Source organism: Coregonus lavaretus (genome assembly GCF_964263955.1).
Source record: "Coregonus lavaretus genome assembly, chromosome: 6".
Classification (NCBI taxonomy): Eukaryota; Metazoa; Chordata; class Actinopteri; order Salmoniformes; family Salmonidae; genus Coregonus; species Coregonus lavaretus.
In genome coordinates, this window is record NC_139993.1 from 55,396,311 (window position 1) to 55,423,381 (window position 27,071).

General features: G+C 42.7%; 1 protein-coding gene across 1 annotated transcript; it reads left to right on the plus strand.

The window, feature by feature from the left end:
- Positions 1–980: 980 nt before the first annotated feature.
- stxbp3 (syntaxin binding protein 3) lies at positions 981–27,071 on the plus strand. The gene is made up of 19 exons (XM_084164758.1): positions 981–1,046; positions 1,677–1,726; positions 2,011–2,092; positions 2,839–2,915; positions 4,670–4,742; positions 4,864–4,964; positions 5,650–5,798; positions 7,761–7,869; positions 8,202–8,326; positions 11,159–11,257; positions 11,336–11,393; positions 11,529–11,594; positions 12,145–12,225; positions 12,307–12,442; positions 12,730–12,836; positions 13,131–13,232; positions 25,070–25,155; positions 25,593–25,741; positions 26,377–27,071. The coding sequence occupies exons 1-19, from the start codon at positions 1,001–1,003 to the stop codon at positions 26,475–26,477; spliced, it is 1,797 nt and encodes a 598-aa protein (XP_084020884.1). The 5' UTR covers positions 981–1,000; the 3' UTR covers positions 26,478–27,071.

Here is a 27,071-nt window from a genome sequence, read left to right on the forward strand (position 1 = left end):
AGTATACCTGATGACAGGTATGCCAGTCAATGACCCAGTGTTCTCTCTAAATAGCTCATTCCTTTTCTTCCAACAGACTATCCATGTTCTGCTGACGTTATGGCAATAGTACTGTATTGGAAATCTGTGATACATCCTAAGCCTACACAAATAGCACGAGTATATAGCATCATAGAAAATAAAAATTACCTGAGAGCCTATGCCTAGCAAGGCAAAAATCACCATCCACTTGATAGCTCCCATTCTGTCTTTCTCTTCTTGATGTTATCCTTTTCTGTTGTAGTAGTGCTGTTGTTTCTTGCACTCCGGTGTTTCTCTCGAATAGTTGAGAGAAGTTATTTTGGAATTGCTTTTATATTTTATTTAACATATTTCTGATCTGTGTTGGTTGGAAAGAAGTATAGCGTACTCAACCAACGTGAGTAGAGGTGCAACCTAAAAATGTGTCATTGGACAGGAAAAAACGTAACGTTCGCTCACCATAAAACATTCTTAGTTTGATTAGACAAGTTTAAAAGATTGACGTTTTGGCGTTCAATGGCCTTCTTCAGATTCTGTGTTGGTTGAAACGCTGTACCTATATGTGTCCCCGCCCGCTGCTGCGAGGCACCCAATCATTGGCGTGGACAGAACAGTTACCTGCAGGCAGGCAGGTGTACCTGTAAGTAGGCTAGATCTGTTATAGAGGTTGCTTTGGTGACAATGCCACATAGGCTGATGGCAAAACTGGCACATCTTGATTATAATAAACAACACCAACAAAAACCTATTTTTATGGCCCATTGCATTTTTAAAATATATATATAGAGTGCAGTCAACATATTGGTATTCACTTCTTCTAAATGGTTTAATCATATGCTACATTCACTATTCTGAACACAGAAAACTAAAATGTCTCATAATTCGGACTACAGACCGCTGGCGCGCAGTTGTCGAGACTGATGACGCACAAAGTACGGGACAGGGCAGGCGGCAGTGGAAATTGGAAACAAGAAACAAGATGGCAACTGGTTCAGAGCACGGGCTAAAAAGAGTAGTTTGGCAAAGTAAGTTAAACTGATTATGGCAACGTTTAACTACTCAAAATATCGGGCTTATTTTGAGCTAATAGTTACCTCAATTAAGTTATTCAGTTGACCTTTTGCAAAGTTGTGTTGTGCTCCTCTCTGACTTGTGACAATGAAATGTCAGCTAGCTTAAGTTCTGATACGGAAGTTTGCAAACTAGCTATGGGTGTCCGTGGCCAAAGAGTTCCGAGATCAACTTTAGTTTGTGACATTTTGGGTGTTTATCTACCTGGTGATTACAATTGCGATTCCTATTGATACTGTATCACTTGTTTGCACATGAATAGCAATGTGAAACCCCATCCAATTTGGTTCGTTAGTTAGCCATGTTAGCCAGCTAGCTAACTTTAGCTAACTCCACCTAGCTAGTAGGAGCGCAGCTGTTCTGGGCGGAAGGCTAGGTCATTGTATACACATTGGTCAGTGCACTGTAAACAAATATGAAAATAAAATGTCTGTGTAGGGTGGCTTTAGATAAGAGAAATAAGGTATGTCATTTATTGCTTTGCCAGTTGGATAATTTTTGGGAGGGGGCAGCTCTGTCAATAATAATGTAGCCTAGGGGTTGTCAACTATAACAGTATATACTGCCATTCATCTTTCAACTAGGAATAAAGGAAACGATCATCGAGGATTGCAAGAAGTCAGAAATATGGAAGGTAAAATAACTGGATCTGTTTATTTTGACACCACCCACTTGCATTATTGAATACATTGACTGCATTCCATCACCGTTATGTAAAGCCAATGTAGTTGGGTTAAGTGCTATATTCCCGACAGCATAATGTCCAGTCATTGTTTTGATACAATACATTCTCAAGCAGCAGTGTATGCTATGCTGATGACGTACATCTCTCTTGTCTTGTGTGCCACATACAACACATTGTCTGAATCAAAAGGTATCTTCATATCAAGGTCATAACATACATATTTTATTCCTCAGATATTGATATTGGACCACTTCACCACCAAGCTTCTGTCCTCATGCTGCAAAATGTCCGACTTGATGCAGGAGGGAATCACCAGTATGTCACACTAAATTATAATTGTATAATTTCCATAGATGTCTACTGCTTGGCCTTGTGTCCGGCCAATAGGGATTGTAACTATGATTTCAGACCCTAAATATTACTTTGGTTGTAATTGGAGAACCACATTGCAAGTGGTGGAAGTTTTCACACATCAAAGTGACGCTTCATGGAGTGGGGGTATGAAAAATTAGATCCCTGTAAGGCTGTCTGTTTTGTTATCAGTAGAACTGCTTATGAACTAATGTTACAAATAACCCAAGGCTACTTTGATTATGTTTTAAATGTCCAGTGCAGTCACTATGCTTTTGGAATAATACTGTGAAATTGTGAAAATTATGATAATGCCCTTATAGTGTAAGAACTGTTTGAAAAGACTGCCTGAAATTTCTGCCTGTTTTGATGGGATGGAGTTTTGACCTTCCGTGGTGACATCACCAAGCTGTAAATTAGTTAATAGACCAATAAGAAAGAGTTCCAAACCTCTCTGCCAATAACAGCTAATTTTCAGTTTTCCCATCCCCACTCAGACCACTCCCAGACAGTCCAAGCAAAATTACTGTTTGAGAAATTGCCCTTGGCTAAGAAGCAATTTGTGTCCTTTTGACCATTTTAATTGAAAACATTCACAGTAAGGTACTTAATTGTTGCACAGAAATGATTTGATATTGAGATTAAAACGGCTGCATTGGTATTATTGATATCTGCACCATGAACTGAAATGAAACTGTATTCTCTCTTAGTTGTGGAGGACATCTACAAAAGCAGAGAGCCTGTACTAGAAATGAAGGCCATCTACTTCATGACCCCTACAGCTAAGGTTCGACATTAGATATCTATACACCACACTCCACTAAAATATTGAAATGTCTACAGTGCATTCAGAAAGTATTCAGACCCCTTCCCCTTTTCCACATTTTGTTACGTTACAGCCTTATTCTAAAATGGATAAAATTCATATTTTTCCTCATCAATCTACAAACAATACACCATAATGACAAAGCGAAAACAGGTTTTTAGATTTTTTAGCAAATGTATAAAAAAAAAAAAAACATACTTTATTTACATAAGTATTCAGACCCTTTGCTATGAGACTCAAAATTGAGCTCAGGTGCATCCTGTTTCCATTTATCATCCTTGAGAAGTTTCTACAACTGTTTTTTACCTGTGGTAAATTCAATTGATTGGACATGATTTGTAAAGGCACACACCTGTCTATATAAGGTCCCACAGTAGACAGTGCCTGTCAGAGCAAAAACCAAGCCATGAGGTCGAAGGAATTGTCCGTAGAGCTCCGGGACAGGATTGTGTCGAGGCACAGATCTGGGGAAGGGTACCAAAACATTTCTGCAGCATTGAAGGTCCCCAAGAACACAGTGGCCTCCATCATTCTTAAATGGAAGAAGTTTGGAACCACCAAGAATCTTCCTAGAGCTGGCCGCCCGGCAAAACTGAGCAATCGGGGGAGAAGGGCCTTGGTCAGGGAGCTGACCAAGTACCCGATGGTCACTCTGACAGAGCTCCAGAGTTCCTCTGTGGATATGGGAGAACCTTCCAGAAGGACAACCATCTCTGCAGCACTCCACCAATCAGGCCTTTATGGTAGAGTGGCCAGACGGAAGCCACTCCTCAGTAAAAGGCAAATGACAGCCCGCTTTGCACCTAAAGGACTCTCAGACTGTGAGAAACAAGATTCTCTGGTCTGATGAAGCCAAGATTGAACTCTTTGGCCTGAATGCTCAGCGCCATCTCTGGAGGAAACCTGCCACCATCCCTACGGTGAAGCATAGTGGTGGCAGCATCATTCTGTGCCAATGTTTTTCAGCAGCAGGGACTGGGAGACTAGACAGGATCGAGGGAAAGATGAACGGAGCAAAGTACAGAGAGATCCTTGATGAAAACCTGCTCCGGAGCGCTCAGGACCTCAGACTGGGGCGAAGGTTCACCTTCCAACAGGACAACGACCCTAAGCACACAGCCAAGACAACACAGGAGTGGCATCGGGACAAGTCTCTGAATGTCCTTGAGTGGCCCAGCCAGAGCCCGGACTTGAACCCGATCGAACATCTCTGGAGAGACTTGAAAATAGCTGTGCAGCGACGCTCCCCATCCAACCTGACAGCGCTTGAGAGGATCTGCAGAGAAGAATGGGAGAAACTCCCCAAATACAGGTGTGCCAAGCTTGTAGTGTCATACCCAAGAAGACTCAAGGCTGTAATCGCTGCCAAATGTGCTTCAATAAAGTACTGAGTAAAGGGTCTGAATACTTATGTAAATGTCATATTTCTGTTTTTTTATTTTTAATACATTTTCAAAAATGTCTAAAAACCTGTTTTTGCTTCGTCATTATGGGGTATTGTGTGTAGATTGATGAGGGGTGGGGGGAACAATTTAATCCATTTTAGAATAAGGCTGTAACGTAACAAAATGTGGAAAAAGTCGAAGGGTCTGAATACTTTCCGAATGCACTGATCATTATTACAAACTAAACAATACAACTGTTATTCATGTGTACAAGGTTTGACAGTGTTGTGAATGTGTATTTGTAATGAAATATTTCCATACTGCGCTTAGTGTGTGGATGCCTTCATTGGTGACTTCAAGCTGAAACCCAAGTACAAAGCAGCATACGTTTATTTCACTGACTGTAAGTATATATACTGTAGGAAGGAGCATTTAGTCTTGATGCAAATCATTAGAAAAAGGTAGACCAATTTCATGAGTTGATTGTGAATTCTGGAACTAATTTTTTGAAATTATTTTTTTAGATTGTTCGGATGAGTTGTTCAACAAAATGAAACTATTCTGTGGAAAGTATATACGTGTCTGTAAGGAGTTAAACATTTCCTTCTTGCCCCAGGAGTCACAGGTAAGTGGTTGTTCGTCTCACGCTTTCTATAATTATCTTGTTTTATTCCTGACACTGACTCTTACAAAATCACTTTTACTATGTTGGTTAGATTATTCATGGTTGTTGGTCTGTGAGTGTCAGCTGGTGCTGGACTTCCGTAGGGCAAGAAAGGGAACACAAAACCCTGGAAGGGCGTTGCTTATAATATAATGTAATACACTGAGGCAATCTGTCAACGCTATGATTCTCTAACGGAAAATCTGGATTGCGTAGCACATGTAGGTTTCATTATATTCAAAATACCTGTTTTATTGTCAAGAAAAAAAGCTTGATGGGTGTGACTGTGTTGGATTGTATGATGTCTTTTATCCCCTCCCCCCCCCCCCCCAAAGAAAAAAAAAAGTTAGATGTTTATCAGTTGTTAAGAATGTAGGACTATGGGAAGATTTAGTCAGTTATTGTGTGTTGTTGGCACCTAGTATTTGAGAGTGAAACTGAACACAATGAACTCAGTCAAAAAATCTTGCCATTCAAAAATGGCGTACACACACAATAACATTTCAGGACGCTCCTCCTCTCATCCATGTGTAACATCATAATAATCCTTTTATGAAGAATATTTTATTGTTGGAATATCTGATCAGAATCGGTAGATAAAGCTGTATTACGCATGATCGGTTTATACCAATCCTTTATGTTTCAGGTGTTCACTTGTGATAACCCTGGGGCCTTCCGCAGTATCTACAGCCCTCACAGTAGTCAGGACAAAGCGAAGACACTGGAGACTCTGGCAGCCCAGATTGTCACTCTCTGTGCCACGCTGGACGAGAACCCAGGGGTCAGATACAAGAAGTGAGTCAGAGAGAGGAGATGAGAGCTTCTGCTTTCTCAGTTTACTCCTGACATCACTCCTTCTCCTCAGCCCCCAAGCACATTCTGAGTTTCTGATTCTTTATGGGAATAATAGTGAAGACATCAAAACTATGGAATCATGTAGTAACCAAAAAGTTTTTAAACAAATCAAAATATATTTTATATTTGAGATTCTTCAAATAGCCACCCTTTGCCTTGATGACAGCTTTGCACACTCTTGGCATTCTCTCAACCAGCTTCACCTGGAATGCTTTTCCAATAGTCTTGAAGGAGTTCCCACATATGCTGAGCACTTGTTGGCTGCTTTTCCTTCACTCTGCGGTCCAATTCATCCCAAACCATCTCAATTGGGTTGAGGTCGGGGGATTGTGGAGGCCAGGTCATCTGATGCAGCACTCAATCACTCCCCTTCTTGGTCAAATAGCCCTTACACAGCCTGGAGGTGTGTTGGGTCATTGTCCTGTTGAAAAACAAATGATAGTCCCACTAAGCCCAAACCAGATGGAATGGTGTATCGCTGCAGAATGCTGTGGTAGCCATGCTGGTTAAGTGTGCCTTGAATTCTTAATAAATCACAGACAGTGTCACCAGCAAAGCACCCCCACACCAGAACACCACCTCATCCATGCTTTACCGTGGGAACTACACATGCGGAGAACATCTGTTCACGCACACCTCATCTAACAAAGACACAGCGGTTGGAACCAAAAATCTCAAATTTGGACTCCAGACCAAAGGACACATTTCCACCGGTCTAATGTCCATTGCTCGTGTTTCTTGGCCCAAGCAGGTCTCTTCTTATTATTGGTGTCCTTTAGTAGTGTTTTTTTTGCAGCAATTCGACCATGAAGGCCTGATTCACACAGTCCCCTCTGAACAGTTGATGTTGAGATGTGTCTGTGACTTGAACTCTGTGAAGCATTTATTTGGCCTGCAATTTCTGAGGCTGGTAACTCTAATGAACTTATCCTCTGCAGCAGAGGTAACTCTGGGTCTTCCATTCCTGTGGCGGTCCTCATGAGAGCCAGTTTCATCATAGCGCTTGATGGTTTTGCGACTGCTCTTGAAGAAACGTTCAAAGTTCTTGACATTTTCCGTATTGACTGACCTTCATATCTTAAAGTGATGATGGACTGTTGTTTCTCTTTGCTTATTTTAGCTGTTCTTGACATAATATGGACTTGGTCTTTTACCAAATAGGGCTATCTTCTGTATACCCCCTCTACCTTGTCACAACATTTACATTTTAGTCATTTAGCAGACGCTCTTATCCAGAGCGACTTACAGGAGCAATTAGGGTTAAGTGCCTTGCTCAAGGGCACATCGACAGATTTTTCACCTAGTTGGCTTGGGGATTAGAACCAGCAACCTTTCGGTTACTGGCACAACGCTCTTAACCACTAAGCTACCTGCCGCCCCATTACACAACTGATTGGCTCAAACGCATTAAGAATGAAATAAATGCCACAAATTAACTTTTAAGAAGGCACACCTGTTAATTGAAATGCATTCCAGGTGAATACCTCATGAAGCTGGTTGAGAGAATGCCAAGAGTGTGCAAAGCTGTCAAGGCAAAGGGTGGCTATTTGAATAATCTCAAATATAAAATATATTTTGATTTGTTTAACACTTTTTTTGTTACTACATGATTCCATATGTGTTATTTCATAGTTTTGATGTCTTCACTATTATTCTACAATGTAAAAAATAGTAAAAATAAAGAAAAACCCTTGAATGAGTAGGTGTGTCCAAACTTTTGAGTGGTACTGTATATAATATAAATATATATATATTTGACTCTGCTGTTCTGTTAGTAATAACTTTTTTGTAAGATGTATCCGAAACATAATTGTATCAGAAACAAACAAAAAATGTTTGTCACCTTAACATCTATGACGGTCATACAGTATATAACTCATGCATAACCATGTATTTTGTCAGGGAGACCATGTTGGATAACACCACTCTGGATAATGCCAAACAGCTAGCAGCGCTGGTGGATTACAAACTGACTAAGCACTACGATATGGACGACAACGGCAAGAAAAAGGTGAGGCGGCCATCTTGCCTGCTGTCAGCAGGGTGTTGACACAATAAATAAGGACTTAACCGAGAGCGTTAGAAAATGTGTTATGGAAATAGCTAGAGATGACGGACACCAGCCAATAGGCTACATAAAGACTATAGTGACATGGCCCTAGACGTTGTCTTGAAGTATTTAGTTGAAAGGTTAGCAGGGTAATTTGTGTTTGTTTGTGAAGTAAGTAATTGAAAAAACACAAGTTAGCGAGGGTAGCCACATACTGTAATAGTACAACACTACCAAGTGTAATACTACAATGTAAATGACACCTTTCTGTGTGTGTTGTGTGTTCCCCTTAGGGAAAGACCCAGGCCCAGCTGCTCATTGTAGAGAGGGGCTTTGACCCCGTGACCCCCATCCTACATGAGCTGACCTATCAGGCCATGGCCTACGACCTTGTCCCAATCAAGAACGACACCTACAAGTAAGACCCCAGCTCAGTCCCAGTACTATTTTTTAAATTCTTTATTCAGATCCCCATTAGCTGATGCCTTGGCGACTATTAGTCCTGTGGTCCTGTATAGCTCAGGTAGAGCATGGCACTTGCACCGCCAGGGTTGTGGGTTGGATTCCCGGGGCTACCCATACATAAAATGGATGCACGCATGACCGTAAATCGCTTTGGATTAAAATGTCTGCTAAATGGAATATATTTATTATTACTATTATTATTATATGATATATTATTAGTCTTCCTGTGGTCCACTCTCCCTTAGCGACCATTAGTCTTCCTGTGGTCCACTCTCCCTTAGCGACCAATAGTCTTCCTGTGGTCCACTCTCCCTTGAACCCCTGCCTTGTGTTCTGTTTTCTTGTTCTCACTTGTTCTGGAATGTCTGAATGGGTCAAAAGCAATATGACAAAGGCAATATGACAAAGGCTTTCTGTATTCATTTAGAGCAGTCCTTCTCAAATAGTGGGGCGCGCCCCCCTGGGGGGGCTCGGAGCGATGCCAGGGGGGGCGCGTGTGACCCCGGGGAACATGCTTTTTTTGCCGCAGGGAGTAGGGTTTTTTTGCACCGAACAAGAGCGCACAGAACAGGAGATATGAAGTGCAGATAACAAACCCTTAAGAGACACCATGGGAAAAAATTTAACAGGGATGAAAAGAAAGGCGAAGAGAGACGGAGATAATGAGACAAACGTAAGTCTCCCGAAAGCTAAGACGAGGAAATATGACGAAGCGTATGTAGCGCTTGGCTTCACTGTGACTACGGTGGGAGACGAGGAAAGACCGGTATGTATACTGTGTCTAAAAATGTTGGCAACGGACAGCATGAAGCCAAATAAATTAACTTAAAGACATTAAACCCCAATCACGCTGATAAGCCGCGAAAACGTGCCGAATATTGCCAACAATCGTCCCGCTTTGTGAATGCTACTTCAGTAAACCAGAGCTGATACTGCCTGCAGCATTAGACATGGTCTCTGTCATGCTGGATGATGCAAGTGCTGCAAAAATAAAGACTATCCCTCTGTCCAATGACACTGTCGCCAGACGTATAAATGACATTGCTAACGATCTTAAAGAACAGCTGGTAGATAAACTCAAAGACAAACGTTTTGCCTTACAGTTCGATGAAGCAACTGACGGCAACAAAGACTGTTTGTTTATCGCTTATGTACGTTTTGACATGACAAACTCCCTGTGTGAGGATCTACTTTTTTGTAAATATGTCAGAGACAGAGCCACAGCTGAAGAGCTATTCAAAATGCTGGACTGCTTTCTGACTGAGAATGGGCTAAAGTGGGAGAACTGCATTGGTGTTTGCAGTGATGGTGCACAGACCATGGCAGGGATGAGAAAAGGACTTTGGGCACTCATCAAGAAGGCCTCACCTAATGCTGAGTGGACACACTGTGTTATACACAGAGAAGCACTGGCATCAAGGCACCTTTCCTCTGAATTAAGTGAGGTTATGACTGACATTGTAGGTGTAGTCAATTTTATAAAGACCAGACCACTAAAAACAAGAGTCTTCTCTGCTATCTGTGAGGAGATGGGAGCAGAACATGAAGCTGTGCTGTTTCACAGTGAATCAAGGTGGCTGTCACGAGGAAAAGTATTGTCCCGAGTTTTTGAGCTCAGAGAGCAGATAAGAATGTTTTCGGAGCATGAGCACAAGTATGACCTCGCAGAAAAATTTAGTGATGAGAACTTCCTGGCAAAACTGGCCTACCTGAGTGACATATTTGGAAAGCTAAATGAACTAAATCTACAGCTTCAAGGGAAAGATAAACACCTCCCTCAGGTCACAGACAAGATCAGCTCTTTCACTCGAAAGCTTGCAATGTGGGGCAGGCGACTTGATGAAGGAAATACTGATTCATTCGAGAACCTGCATGAATTTGTTGACACTACTGACTATGGTGCCACCTCAGTGATTCCATATATTAAGGAGCATATTTCATCTCTGATGGGATTCTTTAAAAAGTACTTCCCTGAAAACAGTTCCCAATATGACTGAGTGAGAGATCCTTTCAATGCACCAGCTCCAACTGGTTTCAGCTCTGCAGAGGAGGACCAGTTCATTGATATGACGTCTGACTCCACATTGAGACTGAGTTTCACATCACAGACACTGAGTGTAGAGAGGCAGTATCCACTCTTAGGGCAGAGGGCCATGGGCATTCTTCTTCCTTTTGCAACATCTTATCTTTGTGAGACTGGCTTCTCTGCTGTTGCTGCACTGAAGACCAAGTACAGGTCCCAGCTAAACATTGAGCAGGAGCTGAGAATTGCAGTATCATGCTTCAAACCCCGCTTCGAAAAGCTGTGCACTGCAAAACGTGCTCATTGTAGCCATTAATCCTGACTTCCTCATTTTGATAAAAAAAAATAAGCACAAATTGTTTTATTCATTTTTGTTTTATAGGTCAAAGTGTTTCTTATATTGTGCTCCTGAGTTAATGTTGCGGATCAATTTGAATTTATTATTATTTATTGATTATATTTAATTTTTCCTTATATAAGGATTACATTTTTTGTTTGAATTTCAGGCAAATTGATGCACTTTAACTATTTTCTGTCGGGGGGGGGGGGGGGAACAGAAAATAATTGAGAAGCACTGATTTAGAGGATAGCTGCACAGTAGCTGGCTCCTAAGACATTTATACAGTTGACACCAAGTAATGTCTCTTTTGGCTAGCTGTGTGCTGTTCTTTTTGCTGCATACTGTAAACATAGACATACATATAATCCACCGCCATGATGATGTAAGATAAACGTTGTTCGTTCACTTGTTTTTCTGTCCAGATACAAGTCTAAAGAGGGTTCTGAGAAGGAGGCCCTGCTGAATGAGGATGACCAGCTGTGGGCCAGACTCAGACACATGCACATTGCTGAGGTGTCAGAGTAAGTATCTTTTTTTTCTTCTTACAAAATAATAGTTATAATGAATATAATTTGTTAACTATGTGCTTTATATTCTAGGCAATTACCTAAGCTGGTGAAGGAAATTTCTGCCAACAAAAAACAGCCGGATGGAAAGGTAGGTAGCCATTTTAGCTTCTCCCTCCACCTCTGTTCCACATGAAACTAGAAAGCTTTCCTGTATCTGGTTTTGTCCTCTACCTCGAGTTCCCATTATTATTTTCTTCTCATCATTATTTTAAATGTTTTCTAGATCACAATAAGCGGTTTATCTCAGCTTATGAAGAAGATGCCCCACTTCCGCAAGCAGGTTGCTCAGGTACGTAGCACCAGGTGATCTTGTCTTCTCTGGTTGGCTCATTCTGATTGGTCTGCTCTGGTTGGCTCATTCTGATTGGTCTGCTCTGGTTGGCTCATTCTGATTGGTCTGCTCTGGTTGGCTCATTCTGATTGGTCTGCTCTGGTTGGCTCATTCTGATTGGTCTGCTCTGGTTGGCTCATTCTGATTGGTCTGCTCTGGTTGGCTCATTCTGATTGGTCTGCTCTGGTTAGCTCATTCTGATTGGTCTGCTCTGGTTAGCTCATTCTGATTGGTCTGCTCTGGTTAGCTCATTCTGATTGGGCTGCTCTGGGTGGCTCATTCTGATTGGTCTGTTAGGGTCGGGTGTGATGCCTTCGAGGCCCTGTATCATGTGGTGCTTTCTTCACCTGGTGTCTATGGAAACGATACTGTGAAGGAACTGGTAACTCCCCTATTATGTGACTGGGTTTATATAGAAATTAAAGCTGTTCACTTATACTACCATGTGGGGAAAAAATTTATTGATATTAGAATAAAAACACCAGCCATGTTTCAATGTCAACCACAGAAAACGGTCCATCTGAATTTGACTGAAGACTGTATGAACCACTTCCAGAAGAACGTGGAGAAACTATGCAAAGCTGAGCAGGTATGTTTTACACTGTCTCATACGTATGTCTAAAATGTCACTGTGGTTCCTGAGTGATGTTATGTCTTCGCTGTTGTATAGGACCTGGCAGTAGGGTCTGATGTGGAGGGTGTGAAGGTGAAGGACCCCATGAGGACACTGCTCCCTGTCCTGCTGCACCCCCATGGCACCTACGACAAGATCAGAGCTGTTCTCCTCTACATCTTCAGCCTCAATGGTGGGTCTGCTGCTCTGACACAACCTGCACCCTCACAATCTCAAAGTCTTTATATTTACATGTGATCATTTAGTCACTTTTATATGGCATCTATAACATTGAAAATGTAATGAAAGTCTACGGTTTGAAAATGGAAGGTCATGAATTCCTTATTTGTCCCTTGACTAAGGTACCGTTGGAGCTTCAGCCATAGGAATATTCCTTCAATAGAATCTATTTTAATTTGGCCTGAGGTAACTTTAGTCAAATAACCTTTTTAAAACCTTTTTCTTTCTGGTTCTGAACAGGCACAACAGAGGAAAACCTGAACAAACTCATCCAGCACGTTAAGATCGAGGAGGACCGAGAGTTCATTCTCAACTGGAGAGAACTGGGAGTCCCCATCATATCTTCGGTAAGTGAGACGTTATAGGGCATACTGTACGTAGTTTACTAGATCTTAGCAGGCTCATAGCCCAGGTGGATTCTACAGTACCATCATTGTGTATTGTATAGTAGTGTGGTCCTTCACTAGTTTTATGGGGTTGTGTACTTTCTTTCTTGCAATTCTCCTTTTGTATCTTCTTACCTTAAACTGGGCTTTTATTTATTGTTGTTCCTCTTTTGTCTCTCTCTCTCTCTCTCTGTCTCTCTGTCTCTCTGTCTCTCTCTCTGTCTCTCTGTCTCGCTCTCTCTCCCCTCCACCCAGCCGAGCTTCTTCCCACTGCGTAGGTCATCTCGAAGGGACCGCACTCAGGAGGAGACATACAACCTGTCCCGATGGACACCTGTTATCAAAGACGTGATGGAGGTCGGTGTGATGATAACGATGATAAACCGTTTCCTATCTCACAGAACAGAACTGTGTCACTTAGCTTTTCTCTGGGAGGGAGGGAGTCACGGGGTGTACACAGTCCTTTTCTGGGTCCCTGTGCTACTTAACTCTGTGTCCATGGCATCTGTGTGAAACAGTGGATCGAGGCTCTATAAGCGTGACAAAAGAAGTGATCTGATTCAGGTCATCTGATACAGTATGATCATGTGTTATTCTATATGCTGGACTGTGCTAGCCTATGCTGTGCCTGTACTGTTGTGTGTTGGTCCCTGGGGCAAAACCAGACACATTGTGACCCACTTGTTGACGGCAACTGACCCTCTCTGCTAGCCCCTCAAATCTTACCTCTTGTATGGGTTGTTACATGCTTCCCTATATGTGAGATTAACAATACTTCCAGAGTTTGGGACTACAAGGTTCTGCAAAAATGATGATTCTGAGATTATTGGCTTTAAAGTTCCAAACCCCTCATTGGTTTGAATGGTGTCAGCGGTTTTTGTCTTGAATTCTTTTGAACTTGAATGTGGTTATTTAGAGTACAGTATAGGTAGAGAACATTGAACAGAACAAGGCTATATCAATAACTCAGTTTTGACAAAAATGCAGATAGAACCTTATAGTCCCAAGCTCTGGAATGGGCTGAGTTTGAGGCAACGTTCCAATATGCAGGTAACTGCCAAAAAAAGGAAATACTTGATTAAATAAGGGATACAAAGCAGGTGCTTACACAAAGGTGGAACATCCCATCATGCTTAGGGTCATGGATAAAAATGCCCAGTTACCATGGCTAGAATAAGAGATCTCAGTGACTTTGAAAGAGTGTGGGGGGGGTTCATTTAGCAATTTGATTTATAATTTTAGGACCCCTTTAGGTATCCCCCCCAACAGTTAAAGAAAGCTTAGGAAATATTTGTATTTTTTTTTACACATATTTAACCACTTATTTTTGTTGCCACAAAACTACATCCATACTTCCATTCGTTTGTATGGGTTACCTTCAGACGAGTCCCATCACACTTGTGGGGGTCGTAAAGCAAAATGGAGAACACCATCGTGTTCGTGAGAGTCTCCCTTAGTCATATTAGTTTGTATGACAAACCATTCGGACGCTAGACGTTTCCGTGAGAAGACCGATTTTCAGGATGTCTCATGATCTGACAAACACCGCTGTAGCTCGGCCACCTTCCACCGCAGATGCAGAAGGCCGACATGTAGTGGATTGAGATGCAGCCCATGCAAAAAAAACAATATCTCTAGCTTAAACGGATGGATTTTGATGGGGATTTTTGTATTATGTTACTTAGATTGACTCACAGGGATGGTAGCTCTCCAGGAACAGGGTTGGAGAGTCCTGCCCTAGACACTATCGTGCGTGAAAAGCCCAGGAGGGCGGACGTTTCTGAGATACTGGATCCGGCACACCTGGCCCCGACGATCATACCACACTCGAAGTCGCTTAGGTCACTCGTTTGACCCATTCTAACGTTCAATTGAACAGTAACTGAATGCCTCGATGCCTGTCTGCCTCCTTTATATAGCAAGCCAATGCCACGTGACTGTCTGTAGGAGCGATCCAGTTTCCTGAATGGGGTGAGTGTATATAGGCCGGTGAGTGTATGTAGTCCGTGTAGCCATTTAATGAACTATTTAGGAGTCTTATGGCTATTTAGCTTCAACCCCCAAGCCATAAGACTGCTATCTCGGAGCCTGTTGGTCCGAGAGCCAATGCGCCGGTACCGTCTGCCAAACATTAGCAGAGGGAACAGGTAATGGCTTGGGTGGCTGAAGTCTTTGGCAATTTTTCGGGCCTTCCTCTGACACATGTAGAGGTCCTGGATGGCAGGTAGCTCAGCTCCAGTGATGTACTGGGGCATCTGCACCACCCTCTGTAGCGCTTTGTGGTCGAGGGCAGTACATTTGCCATACCAAGTGGTGATGCAGCCAGTCAAGATGCTTTCTGGTGCAGCTGTAAAACATTCTGAAGATCCCAGGACCCATCCCAAATGTTTTCATCCTCCTGAGGGGGAAGAGATGCTGTCGTGCCCTCTTCACAACTATGCGGGTGTGTACAGTAGGGGACTTAGCACGCACCCCTGAGGGGCCCTTGTGTTGCCTACCCTCACCACCTGGGGCTGGCCCGTCAGGAAGTCCTTATCGAATTCCGAGGCGCATATTGAAGATGTTAGAAGAACTGTCTACATTTACTTTTCGTCAGCCAAGAAGATGAGTAGGTCTAACGAACAGCAAAAGCACTAGCCTATCTAAATCTACTATCCTCCATAGTACAAAAGTTGATCTATTCTATTGGTCAGCTTGTGCTTCTGTGTGATAAATACATATTCCAGAACATACTCTGGGACAGTTGTGGGACGCGATAGGTCCCAAATTAATACAACCACTGTACATCAAAAACCTTTAACATTTTTTACTTATTTATTTCACCTTTATTTAACCAGGTAAGCCAGTTGAGAACAAGTTCTCATTTACAACTGCGACCTGGCCAAGATAAAGCAAAGCAGTGCGATTAAAAACAACAACAGAGTTACATATGGGGTAAACAAAACAAAGTCAAAAATACAACAGAAAAAATATATACAGTGTGTGCAAATGTAAGTTATGGAGGTAAGGCAATAAATAGGCCATAGTGCAAAATAGTTACAATTTCGTATTAACACTGGAATGATAGATGTGCAAAAGATGATGTGCAAATAGAGATACTGGGGTGCAAAATAATAACAATATGGGGATGAGGTAGTTGGGTGGGCTAATTTCAGAATGGCTGTGTACAGGTGCAGTGATCGGTAAGCTGCTCTGACAACTGACGCTTAAAGTTAGTGAGGGAGATAAGAGTCTCCAGCTTCAGAGATTTTTGCAGTTCGTTCCAGTCATTGGCAGCAGAGAACTGGAAGGAATGGTGGCCAAAGGAGGTGTTGGCTTTGGGGATGATCAGTGAGATATACCTGCTGGAGCGCAGACTACGGGTGGGTGTTGCTATGGTGAACAGTGAGCTAAGGTAAGACAGGGATTTGCCTAGCAGTGATTTATAGATGACCTGGAGCCAGTGGGTTTGGCGACGAATATGTAGTGAGGGCCAGCCAACAAGAGCGTACAGGTCACAATGGTGAGTAGTATATGGGGCTTTGGTGACAAAACGGATGGCACTGTGATAGACTACATCCAATTTGCTGAGTAGAGTGTTGGAGGCTATTTTGTAAATGACATCGCCGAAGTCAAGGATCGGTAGGATAGTCAGTTTTACGAGAGCATGTTTGGCAGCATGAGTGAAGGAGGCTTTGTTGCGAAATAGGAAGCCGATTCTAGATCTAACTTTTGATTGGAGATGCTTAATGTGAGTCTGGAAAGAGAGTTTACAGTCTAACCAGACACCTAGGTATTTGTAGTTGTCCACATACTCTAGGTCAGACCCGCCGAGAGTAGTGATTCTAGTCGGGTGGGCGGGTGCAAGCAGCATTCGGTTGAAGAGCATGCATTTAGTTTTACTAGTGTTTAAGAGCAGTTGGAGGCTACGGAAGGAGTGTTGTATGGCGTTGAAGCTCGTTTGGAGGTTTGTTAACACAGTGTCCAATGAAGGGCCAGATGTATACAAAATGGTGTCGTCTGCGTAGAGGTGGATCCGAGCGTCACCAGCAGTAAGAGCGACATCATTGATATACACAGAGAATAGAGTTGGCCCGAGAGTTTAACCCTGTGCCACCTCCATAGAGACGGCCAGAGGTCCAGACAACAGGCCCTCCGATTTGACACATTGAACTCTATCTGAGAAGTAGTTGGTGAACCAGGCGAGGCAGTCATTAGAGAAACCAAGGCTATTTAGTCTGCCAATAAGAATGTGGTGGTTGACAGAGTCGAAAGCCTTGGCCAGGTCGATGAAGACTGCTGCGCAGTACTGTCTTTTATCGATCGTGGTTATAATATAATTTAGGACCTTGAGCGTGGCTGAGGTGCACCCATGACCAGCTCGGAAACCAGATTGCATAGCGGAGAAGGTACGGTGGGATTCGAAATGGACGGTGATCTGTTTGTTAACTTGGCTTTCAAATAATTTTGAAAGGCAGGGCAGGATGGATATAGGTCTGTAACAGTTTGGATCTAGAGTGTCACCCCCTTTGAAGAGGGGGATGACCGCGGCAGCTTTCCAATCTCTGGGGATCTCAGATGTTACGAAAGAGAGGTTGAACAGGCTAGTAATAGGGGTTGCGACAATTTCGGCGGCTAATTCTAGAAAGAAAGGGTCCAGATTGTCTAGCCCAGCTGATTTGTAGGGGTCCAGATTTTTCAGCTCTTTCAGAACATCAGCTGTCTGAATGCAGCGGAGGGTGCAGAGCTGGTGGCCGGGGTAGTGGCAGCCAGGTGGAAAGCATGGCCAGCCGTAGAAAAATGCTTGTTGAAATTCTCGATTATTGTAGATTTATCTGTGGTGACAGTGTTTCCTAGCCTCAGTGCAGTGGGAAGTTGGGAGGAGGTGCTCTTATTTTCCATGAACTTTACAGTGTCCCAAAACTTTTTGGAGTTAGTGCTACAGAATGCAAATTTCTGTTTGAAAAAGCTAGCCTTTGCTTTCCTTACTGATTGTGTATATTGGTTCCTGACTTCCCTAAAAAGTTGCATATCGCGGGGGCTGTTTGGTGCTAATGCAGTACGCCACAGGATGTTTTTGTGCTGGTCAAGGGCAGTCAAGTCTGAGGAGAACCAGGGGCTATATCTGTTCTTAGTTCTGAATTTTTTGAATGGGGCATGCTTATTTAAGATTGAGAGGAAAGCACTTTTAAAGAACAACCAGGCATCCTCTACTGACAGAATGAGGTCAATGTCCATCCAGGATACCCGGGCCAGGTCAATTAGAAAGATGCAATGAGGCTGATGCAACGGATCAGAACGTTTAGCTTAAAATGTTGATAGACTATTAGGCTATTTCTTCACATTATAAGCGCAGCAATGTACACACAGCAGTAGGCTATAAGCGCGAATGTTCCAAAATGCAATTAGCAGTAAAACACTGTTCTCAAAAGTGCACCGCAAATGCGAGCGGTTTCATATGACAGAGATGAAAATATCCTTCAGATATGTAGAAAGAGGGAAGATCTAAAGACGCAACAACTAGCATGGGTTGTTAATATGACTAGGATTGTGTCTTTGGCTGCTGGACAACGAAAGAAAGTTGAGAACATGAGAGAAATATTGGTTTCAATGGCATATGAGGAAGTGTTTATCAAAGAATCCCCTTAACATTCCTATTGTCGGAACATGGTAAGACATGCCTCATAAAAAATAAACGTCCAGGTTTTAAGTAATTATGTTTCGTTTCAAAATGTTGACTGCCTCTGCTCAGATTGCAAGATGGGTGATGTTGCGGTGCGCAACAGGCACTGGCCTTTATCTCCTATCAGAAAGAACAGTGCCTCAAGTTGGTCACAGAATCAAGCCTTTAGATAGAGGGATGTGTTCAGTCCCAGGGTCCTGCACTTGGAGGGGACTATGGTGTTGAGCTGATGTTGCTGTTTCCTTTATTTTGGCAGTTACATACAGTGAGGGGAAAAAAGTATTTGATCTCCTGCTGATTTTGTACGTTTGCCCACTGACAAAGACATGATCAGTCTATAATTTTAATGGTAGGGTTATTTGAACAGTGAGAGACAGAATAACAACAAAAATATCCAGAAAAACGCATGTCAGAAATGTTATAAATTGATTTGCATTTTTATGACGGAAATACGTATTTGACCCCTCTGCAAAACATGATTTAGTACTTGGTGGCAAAACCCTTGTTGGCAATCACAGAGGTCAGACGTTTCTTGTAGTTGGCCACCAGGTTTGCACACATCTCAGGAGGGATTTTGTTCCACTCCTCTTTGCAGGTCTTCTCCAAGTCATTAAGGTTTCGAGGCTGACGTTTGGCAACTCGAACCTTCAGCTCCCTCCACAGATTTTCTATGGGATTAAGGTCTGGAGACTGGCTAGGCCACTCCAGGACCTTAATGTGCTTCTTCTTGAGCCACTCCTTTGTTGCCTTGGCCGTGTGTTTTGGGTCATTGTCATGCTGGAATACCCATCCACGACCCATTTTCAATGCCCTGGCTGAGGGAAGGAGGTTCTCACCCAAGATTTGATGGTACATGGCCCCGTCCATCGTCCCTTTGATGTGGTGAAGTTGTCCTGTCCCCTTAGCAGAAAAAAACACCCCCAAAGCATAATGTTTCCGCCTCCATGTTTGACAGTGGGGATGGTGTTCTTGGGTTCATAGGCAGCATTCCTCCTTCTCCAAACACGGCGAGTTGAGTTGATGCCAAAGAGATCGATTTTGGTCTCATCTGACCACAACACTTTCACCCAGTTCTCCTCTGAATCATTCAGATGTTCATTGGCAAACTTCAGACGGGCCTGTATATGTGCTTTCTTGAGCAGGGGGACCTTGCGGGCGCTGCAGGATTTCAGTCCTTCATGGCGTAGTGTGTTACCAATTGTTTTCTTGGTGACTATGGTCCCAGCTGCCTTGATCATTGACAAGATCCTCCCGTGTAGTTCTGGGCTGATTCCTCACCGTTCTCATGATCATTGCAACTCCACGAGGTGAGATCTTGCATGGAGCCCCAGGCCGAGGGAGATTGACGGTTCTTTTGTGTTTCTTCCATTTGCGAATAATTGGACCAACTGTTGTCACCTTCTCACCAAGCTGCTTGGCAATGGTCTTGTAGCCCATTCCAGCCTTGTGTATGTCTACAATCTTGTCCCTGACATCCTTGGAGAGCTCTTTGGTCTTGGCCATGGTGGAGAGTTTGGAATCTAATTGATTGATTGCTTCTGTGGACAGGTGTCTTTTTATACAGGTAACAAACTGAGATTAGGAGCACTCCCTTTAAGAGTGTGCTCCTAATCTCAGCTCGTTACCTGTATAAAAGACACCTGGGAGCCAGAAATCTTTCTGATTGAGAGGGGGTCAAATACTTATTTCCCTCATTAAAATGCAAATCAATTTATAACATTTTTGACATGCGTTTTTCTGGATTTGTGTTGTTGTTATTCTGTCTCTCACTGTTCAAATAAACCTACCATTAAAATTATAGACTGATAATTTCTTTGTCAGTGGGCAAATGTACAAAATCAGCAGGGGATGAAATACTTTTTTCCCTCACTGTATATACAGTGCCTTGCAAAGGTATTCATCCCCCTTTGCATTTTTCCTATTTTGTTGCATTACAACCTGTAATTTAAATGGATTTTTATTTGGATTTCATGTAATGGACATACACAAAATAGTCAAAATTGTTGATGTGAAATGAAAAAAATAACTTGCTTCAAAAAATTCTAAAAAATAAATTACAGAAAAGTTGAGTGCATATGTATTCACCCCCTTTGCTATGAAGCCCCTAAAGAAGATCTGGTGCAACCAATTACCTTCAGAAGTCACATAATTAGTTAGATTGCACACAGGTGGACTTTATTTACAGTTTAAGTCAGAAGTTTACATAAACTTAGGTTGGAGTCATTAAAACTCGTTTTTCAACCACTCCACAAATTTCTTGTTAACAAACTATAGTTTTGGCAAGTCGGTTAGGACATCTACTTTGTGCATGACACAATTAATTTTTCCAACAATTGTTTACAGACAGATTATTTCACTTATAATTCACTGTATCACAATTCCAGTGGGTCAGAAGTTTACATACACTAAGTTGACTGTGCCTTTAAACAGCTTAGAAAATTAATGGCTTTAGAAGCTTCTGATAGGCTAATTGACATCATTTGAGTCAATTGGAGGTGTACCTGTGGATGTATTTCAAGGCCTACCTTCAAACTCAGTGCCTCTTTGCTTGACATCATGGGAAAATCTAAAGAAATCAGCCAAGACCTCAGAAAAAATATTGTAGACCTCCACAAGTCTGGTTCATCCTTGGGAGCAATTTCCAAACGCCTGAAGGTACCACGTTCATCTGTGCAACCAATAGTACGCAAGTATAAACACCATGGGACCACGCAGCCGTCATACCGCTCAGGAAGGAGACGTGTTCTGTCTCCTAGAGATGAACGTACTTTGGTGTGAAAAGTGCAAATCAATCCCAGAACAACAGCAAAGGACCTTGTGAAGATGCTGGAGGAAACAGGTACAAAAGTATCTATATCCACAGTAAAACAAGTCCTATATCGACATAACCTAAAAGTCTGTTCAGCAAGGAAGAAGCCACTGCTCCAAAACCGCCATAGAAAAGCCAGACTACGGTTTTCATCTGCACATGGGGACAAAGATCGTACTTTTTGGAGAAATGTCCTCTGGTCTGATTAAACAAAAATAGAACTGTTTGGCCATAATGACCATCATTATGTTTGGAGGAAAAAGGGGGTGGCTTGCAAGCCGAAGAACACCATCCCAACCGTGAAGCACGGGGGTGGCAGCATCATGCTGTGGGGGTGCTTTGCTGCAGGAGGGACTGGTGCACTTCACAAAATAGATGGCATCATGAGGAAGGAAAATTATGTGGATATATTGAAGCAACATCTCAAGACATCAGTCAGGAAGTTAAAGCTTGGTCGCAAATGGGTCTTCCAAATGGACAATGACCCTAAGCATCCTTCCAAAGTTGTGGCAAAATGGCTTAAGGACAACAAAGTCAAGGTATTGGAGTGGCCATCACAAAGCCCTGACCTCAATCCTATAGAAAATGTGTGGGAAGAACTGAAAAAGTGTGTGCGAGCAAGGAGGCCTACAAACCTGACTCAGTTACACCAGCTCTGTCAGGAGGAATGGGCCAAAATTCACCCAACTTATTGTGGGAAGCTTGTGGAAGGCTACCCGAAACATTTGACCCAAGTTAAACAATTTAAAGGCAATGCTACCAAATACTAATTGAGTGTATGTATACTTCTGACCCACTGGGAATGTGATGAAATAAATAAAAGCTGAAATAAATCATTCTCTCTACTATTATTCTGACATTTCACATTCTTAAAATAAAGTGGTGATCCTAACTGACCTAAGACAGGGAATTTTTACTAGGATTAAATGTCAGGAATTGTGAAAAACTGAGTTTAAATGTATTTGGCTAAGGTGTACGTAAACTTCTGACTTCAACTGTAAGTGTCACATGATCTCAGTATATATACACCTATTCTGAAAGGCCCCAGAGTCTGCAACACCACTAAGCAAGGGGCACCTCCAAGCAAGCGTCACCATGAAGACCAAGGAGCTCTCCAAACAGGTCAGGGACAAAGTTGTGGAGAAGTAAAGATCAGGGTTGGGTTATAAAAAAAATCAGAAACTTTGAACATCCCACTGAGCACCATTAAATCCATTATAATTTTTTTAAAAGAATATGGCACCACAACAAACCTGCCAAGAGAGGGCCACCCACCAAAACTCTCGGACCAGGCAAGGAGGGCATTAATCAGAGAGGCAACAAAGAGACTGAAGATAACCCTGAAGGAGCTGCAAAGCTCCACAGCGGAGATTGGAGTATCTGTCCATAGGACCAATTTAAGCCGTACATTCCACAGAGCTGGGCTTTACGGAAGAGTGGCCAGAAAAAAAGCCATTGCTTAAAGAAAATAAATAAGCAAACATGTTTGGTGTTCGCCAAAAGGCATGTGGGAGACTCCCCAAACATATGGAAGAAGGTACTCTGGTCAGATGAGACTAAAATTGAGCTTTTTGGCCATCAAGGAAAACGCTATGTCTGGCGCAAACCCAACACCTCTCATCACCCCGAGAACACCATCCCCACAGTGAAGCATGGTGGTGGCAGCATCATGCTGTGGGGATGTTTTTCATCGACAGGGACTGGGAAACTGGTCAGAATTGAAGGAATGATGAATGGCGCTAAATACAAGGAAATTCTTGAGGGAAACCTGTTTCAGTCTTCCAGAGATTTGAGACTGGGACAGAGGTTCACCTTCCAGCAGGACAATGACCCTGAGAATACTGCCAAAGCAACACTCTAGTGGTTTAAGGGGAAACATTTTAAATATCTTGGAATGGTCTAGTCAAAGCCCAGACCTCAATCCAATTGAGAATCTGTGGTATGACTTAGATTGCTGTACACAAGCGGAACCCATCCAACTTGAAGGATCTGGAGCAGTTTTGCCTTGATGAATGGGAAAAAATCCCAGTGGCTAGATGTGCTAAGCTTATAGAAACATACCCCAAGAGACTTGCAGCTGTAATTGCTGCAAAAGGTGGCTCTACAAGTATTGACTTTGGGGCGGTGAATAGTTATGCACGCTCAAGTTTTCTGTTTTTTTTGTCGTCTTGTTTGTTTCACAATAAAAAATATTTTGCATCTTCAAAGTGGTAGGCATGTTGTGTAAATCAAATGATACAAACCCCCAAAACCCCCCCCAAAATCAATTTTAATTCCAGGTTTAAGGCGGCAAAATAGGAAAAATGCCAAGCGGGGTGAATACTTTCGCAAGCCACTGTATACTAGCATACCACTTAGAATGAAGCAATGTTTTTGACTGTGGTATCTAAAGTGCATTCGGAAAGTATTCAGACCCCTTCCCCTTTTCCACATTTTGTTACGTTACAGCCTTATTCTAAAATGGATTACAAATTAAAAACAGAAATACCTTATTTACATAAGTATTCAGCCCCTTTGCTATGAAACTTGAAAATTGAGCTCAGGTGCATCTTGTTTCCATTGATCATCCTTGATGTTTCTACAACTTCATTGGAGTCCACCTGTGGTAAATTCATTTGATTGGACATGATTTGTAAAGGCACACACCTGTCTATATAAGGTCCCACAGTTGACAGTGCATGTCAGAGCAAAAACCAAGCCATGAGGTCGAAGGAATTGTCCATAGAGCTCTGAGACAGGATTGTGTCGAGGCACAGATCTGGGGAAGGGTACCAAAAACATTTTGCAGCATTGAAGGTCCCCAAGAACACAGTGGCCTCCATCATTCTTAAATGGAAGAAGTTTGGAACCACCAAGACTCTTCCTAGAGCTGGCCGCCTGGCCAAACTGATCAATCAAGGGAGGAGGAGGTTACCAAGAACCCAATGGTGACTTTGACAGAGCTCCAGAGCTCCTCTGTGGAGATGGGGGGGAACCTTCCAGAAGGACAACCATCTCTGCAGCACTCCACCAATCAGGCCTTTTATGTTAGCGTGGCCAGACGGAAGCCACTCCTCAGAAAATTGAGTGTCGGGTCAATTGAGGCTATAGTTTGGTTTATTGGGTATTGAAAAGCTAGGTTGCACACTATGTTCTGATTTTCAATATTATTTTATATTCCTAAATTGGCTCTTGGCTGTTTCGATTGAGGCTGGTAAGTGTATAACTCCGTCATTAAACACAAATAAAATTCCAGCTATGGGAAGGAAGTTCATTGAGGACTTTCCTGTACATTGCGTTTCTTCTCAGAAAGGGACAGGCAACTGAGAGGGATAGGGTTATTCAAATGGCCCCTAGCTCAAAAGGTTAAAATTCAACTCATTTCAGTAAGTCTTGTTTGTGCAGTTTAGGTCCCTCAGGCATAGAACATTGGACACTAGAGACTGTTAGCAATAAACAGTATAGAAATTGTGAATTGAACACAGGCACTGATTACTCTCTACCCATAACAATACAACTGATTTAGGATCAGTTATCCCAATGGCTGATACCAGCCTACACCTAACTATTATGAACTAAGGCTATGCAACACAACCAGCCGTGGACCTGCAATAAGTGACCAAATGTCCTGGGCCCATTGTCCAGTGACTGCCTCCCCACCATCATGACAACTGAATGAGTTGTAGTGTATGATTGACATCCTGTATTGATTTAAGACTTTGTGTGTGATGTGTGGTGTTCCAGGATGCTGTGGAGAACAAGCTGGAGACCAGGGAATGGCCACACCAGTCAGAGTGCCCAGCAGCCTGGAATGGCTCTGGGGCTGTCAGGTAAGATTCAACATTCTTGAATTGGCACACAATTGCAGTTGGTGGTATTTGCTTTTGGTAAAGGATGGTAACAAAAAAGTGCACAAGGATGACATTCATAGACTAATTGCAACCCAAAGGGTGGATTGGGGTTGAGGAAGGGGTTATGGCTGTTAAAGAAGGAGCGTTGGCACTCAAACCAAACTCCATTCAGAGTCTTCTCCCATCCTTGGGGTGTGTTATGCCTGGATGTGACAATGAGTGGCCCACATCGTTACTGTGTGTCAGTTACACAAGCTGATCTCTTTATAGTCTAGGTCTAGGATATGGTTCTGTTATAAATTACAACTCTTACAAATACAGATCTGATTAAGTAATGAAAAAAATATGATAACGTAACTATTATTAATCTCAGACACACACATACACACACCATCCGTCCTTCTCTCTTCTCCCAGTGCCCGTCAGAAACACAAGGCCAGTTCTCAGGACGAGCGGAAGAGTGGCTCCAGGCTCATCATCTTCATCATTGGAGGCATTAGCTACTCAGAGATGCGCTGTGCCTACCAGGTCACACAGTCCGTCAAGTCCTGTGAGGTCATCATAGGTGGGTAATAACAGCAGCAACTCTACCTGCTGTGCTGCAGGGCACCGTGGGTGAATCTCAATCTCTTGTTAGTTGCATCCTCTCTCATCGCCTCCAATGTGATCTTTTCCAATGCAAGGAGAGAGGACACAAAGAATTGAGAAGACTTTTGAGATTCAACCATCCATTCTCATTGTCCTTAACTACAGCCCAGTAACTGGACTAGTGCTTGACACCCCCTGCTGTACATAAATGGTAGTACAAAACAGGAGGTGATGAATGGGGGAACAAATGACAGTACAGTATGGGTCAGTCTTGAGCAGGGGCGCAACTTTCACTAGGGACGGGGGCCACATTCTGAAATTGCAGTTTTGTCCCCCCCAGTTTTATCATTGGAATGTGATACAAAACGAGGCAACGGTGTGCTTTAGGACCATGCGGACGCCTCCAAGCGGTCGGGTAGGCTGTTTGGAGTGTTTATCCGACTGGACAAAAAGAAATATATATATATAATTATGTCCCACCACATCTAAAACCAAAGTTGCACCCCTGGTCTTGAGTGTCAGGCAAAGCAACACTACAGAATGTTCTTCATCTGTGTGTCCTTTTATTTTGTTGTTATTTAACAAACATGTAATTGTTTTTTTATTCTCCAGGATCGTCCCACATTGTGACCCCCATGGAGCTCCTAGACGATATTCAGGCCCTGAGTAAACCAACCACCACCAAGGAGACCTTTACAATAGTGAAGGAGTGACCCACCCCGTATCCCTATACCCCTTCCCCAAACATAACACCCTCCCCCAAACCTGAGCACAGAGCACTCAACTTCCTCAATGGAAGACTGAAGGGAATTCATATTCTAGAGTTTAGTCATTAGCTATGTGTATTATTAGTACTTAACTTTTGGAACCTGGTGCATATTTGTAACATAACCGTTGTGCCCTACCCTAAAGTGCAGTTATTACCTTTTTATAAAATCTGTGTGTGGGTGCGTCTCAAATGGCACCCTTTATTCCCTATAAAGTGCACTACTTTTGATCAGGGCCCATAGGGCTCTGGTCAACTAGTGCACTGCTGGGGAATAGGGTGCCATTTGAGATGCACCCTGTGTTTTTGTTTTGTCTCGCCTTAAAACACTCATAATGTTCCATGTTGGAAAGCTTCTGAGAAATGCTTAGAGATGTAATTTGGATGAAAAGATATGGAGCTAAACTAATGTACATATTGATGTAAGCACTGTCTGTCTGCTGCTAGCTAAACCCTCTCTCCCCTCTGTTACTGTTTATTTTGTCATAGATTATTTACCTTTTCTTGTATTGAACAACTGATGAATAAATGGTTGACATGG

Excerpts from the sequence above, each read along its gene's own strand:
- stxbp3 (XM_084164758.1), top strand. The coding sequence starts at position 1,001 with ATGGCAACTGGTTCAGAGCACGGGCTAAAAAGAGTAGTTTGGCAAA. Across the intron at positions 2,093-2,838 it reads GATGCAGGAGGGAATCACCA|TTGTGGAGGACATCTACAAA; the intron begins GTATGTCACACT and ends ATTCTCTCTTAG. Across the intron at positions 5,799-7,760 it reads CCAGGGGTCAGATACAAGAA|GGAGACCATGTTGGATAACA; the intron begins GTGAGTCAGAGA and ends GTATTTTGTCAG.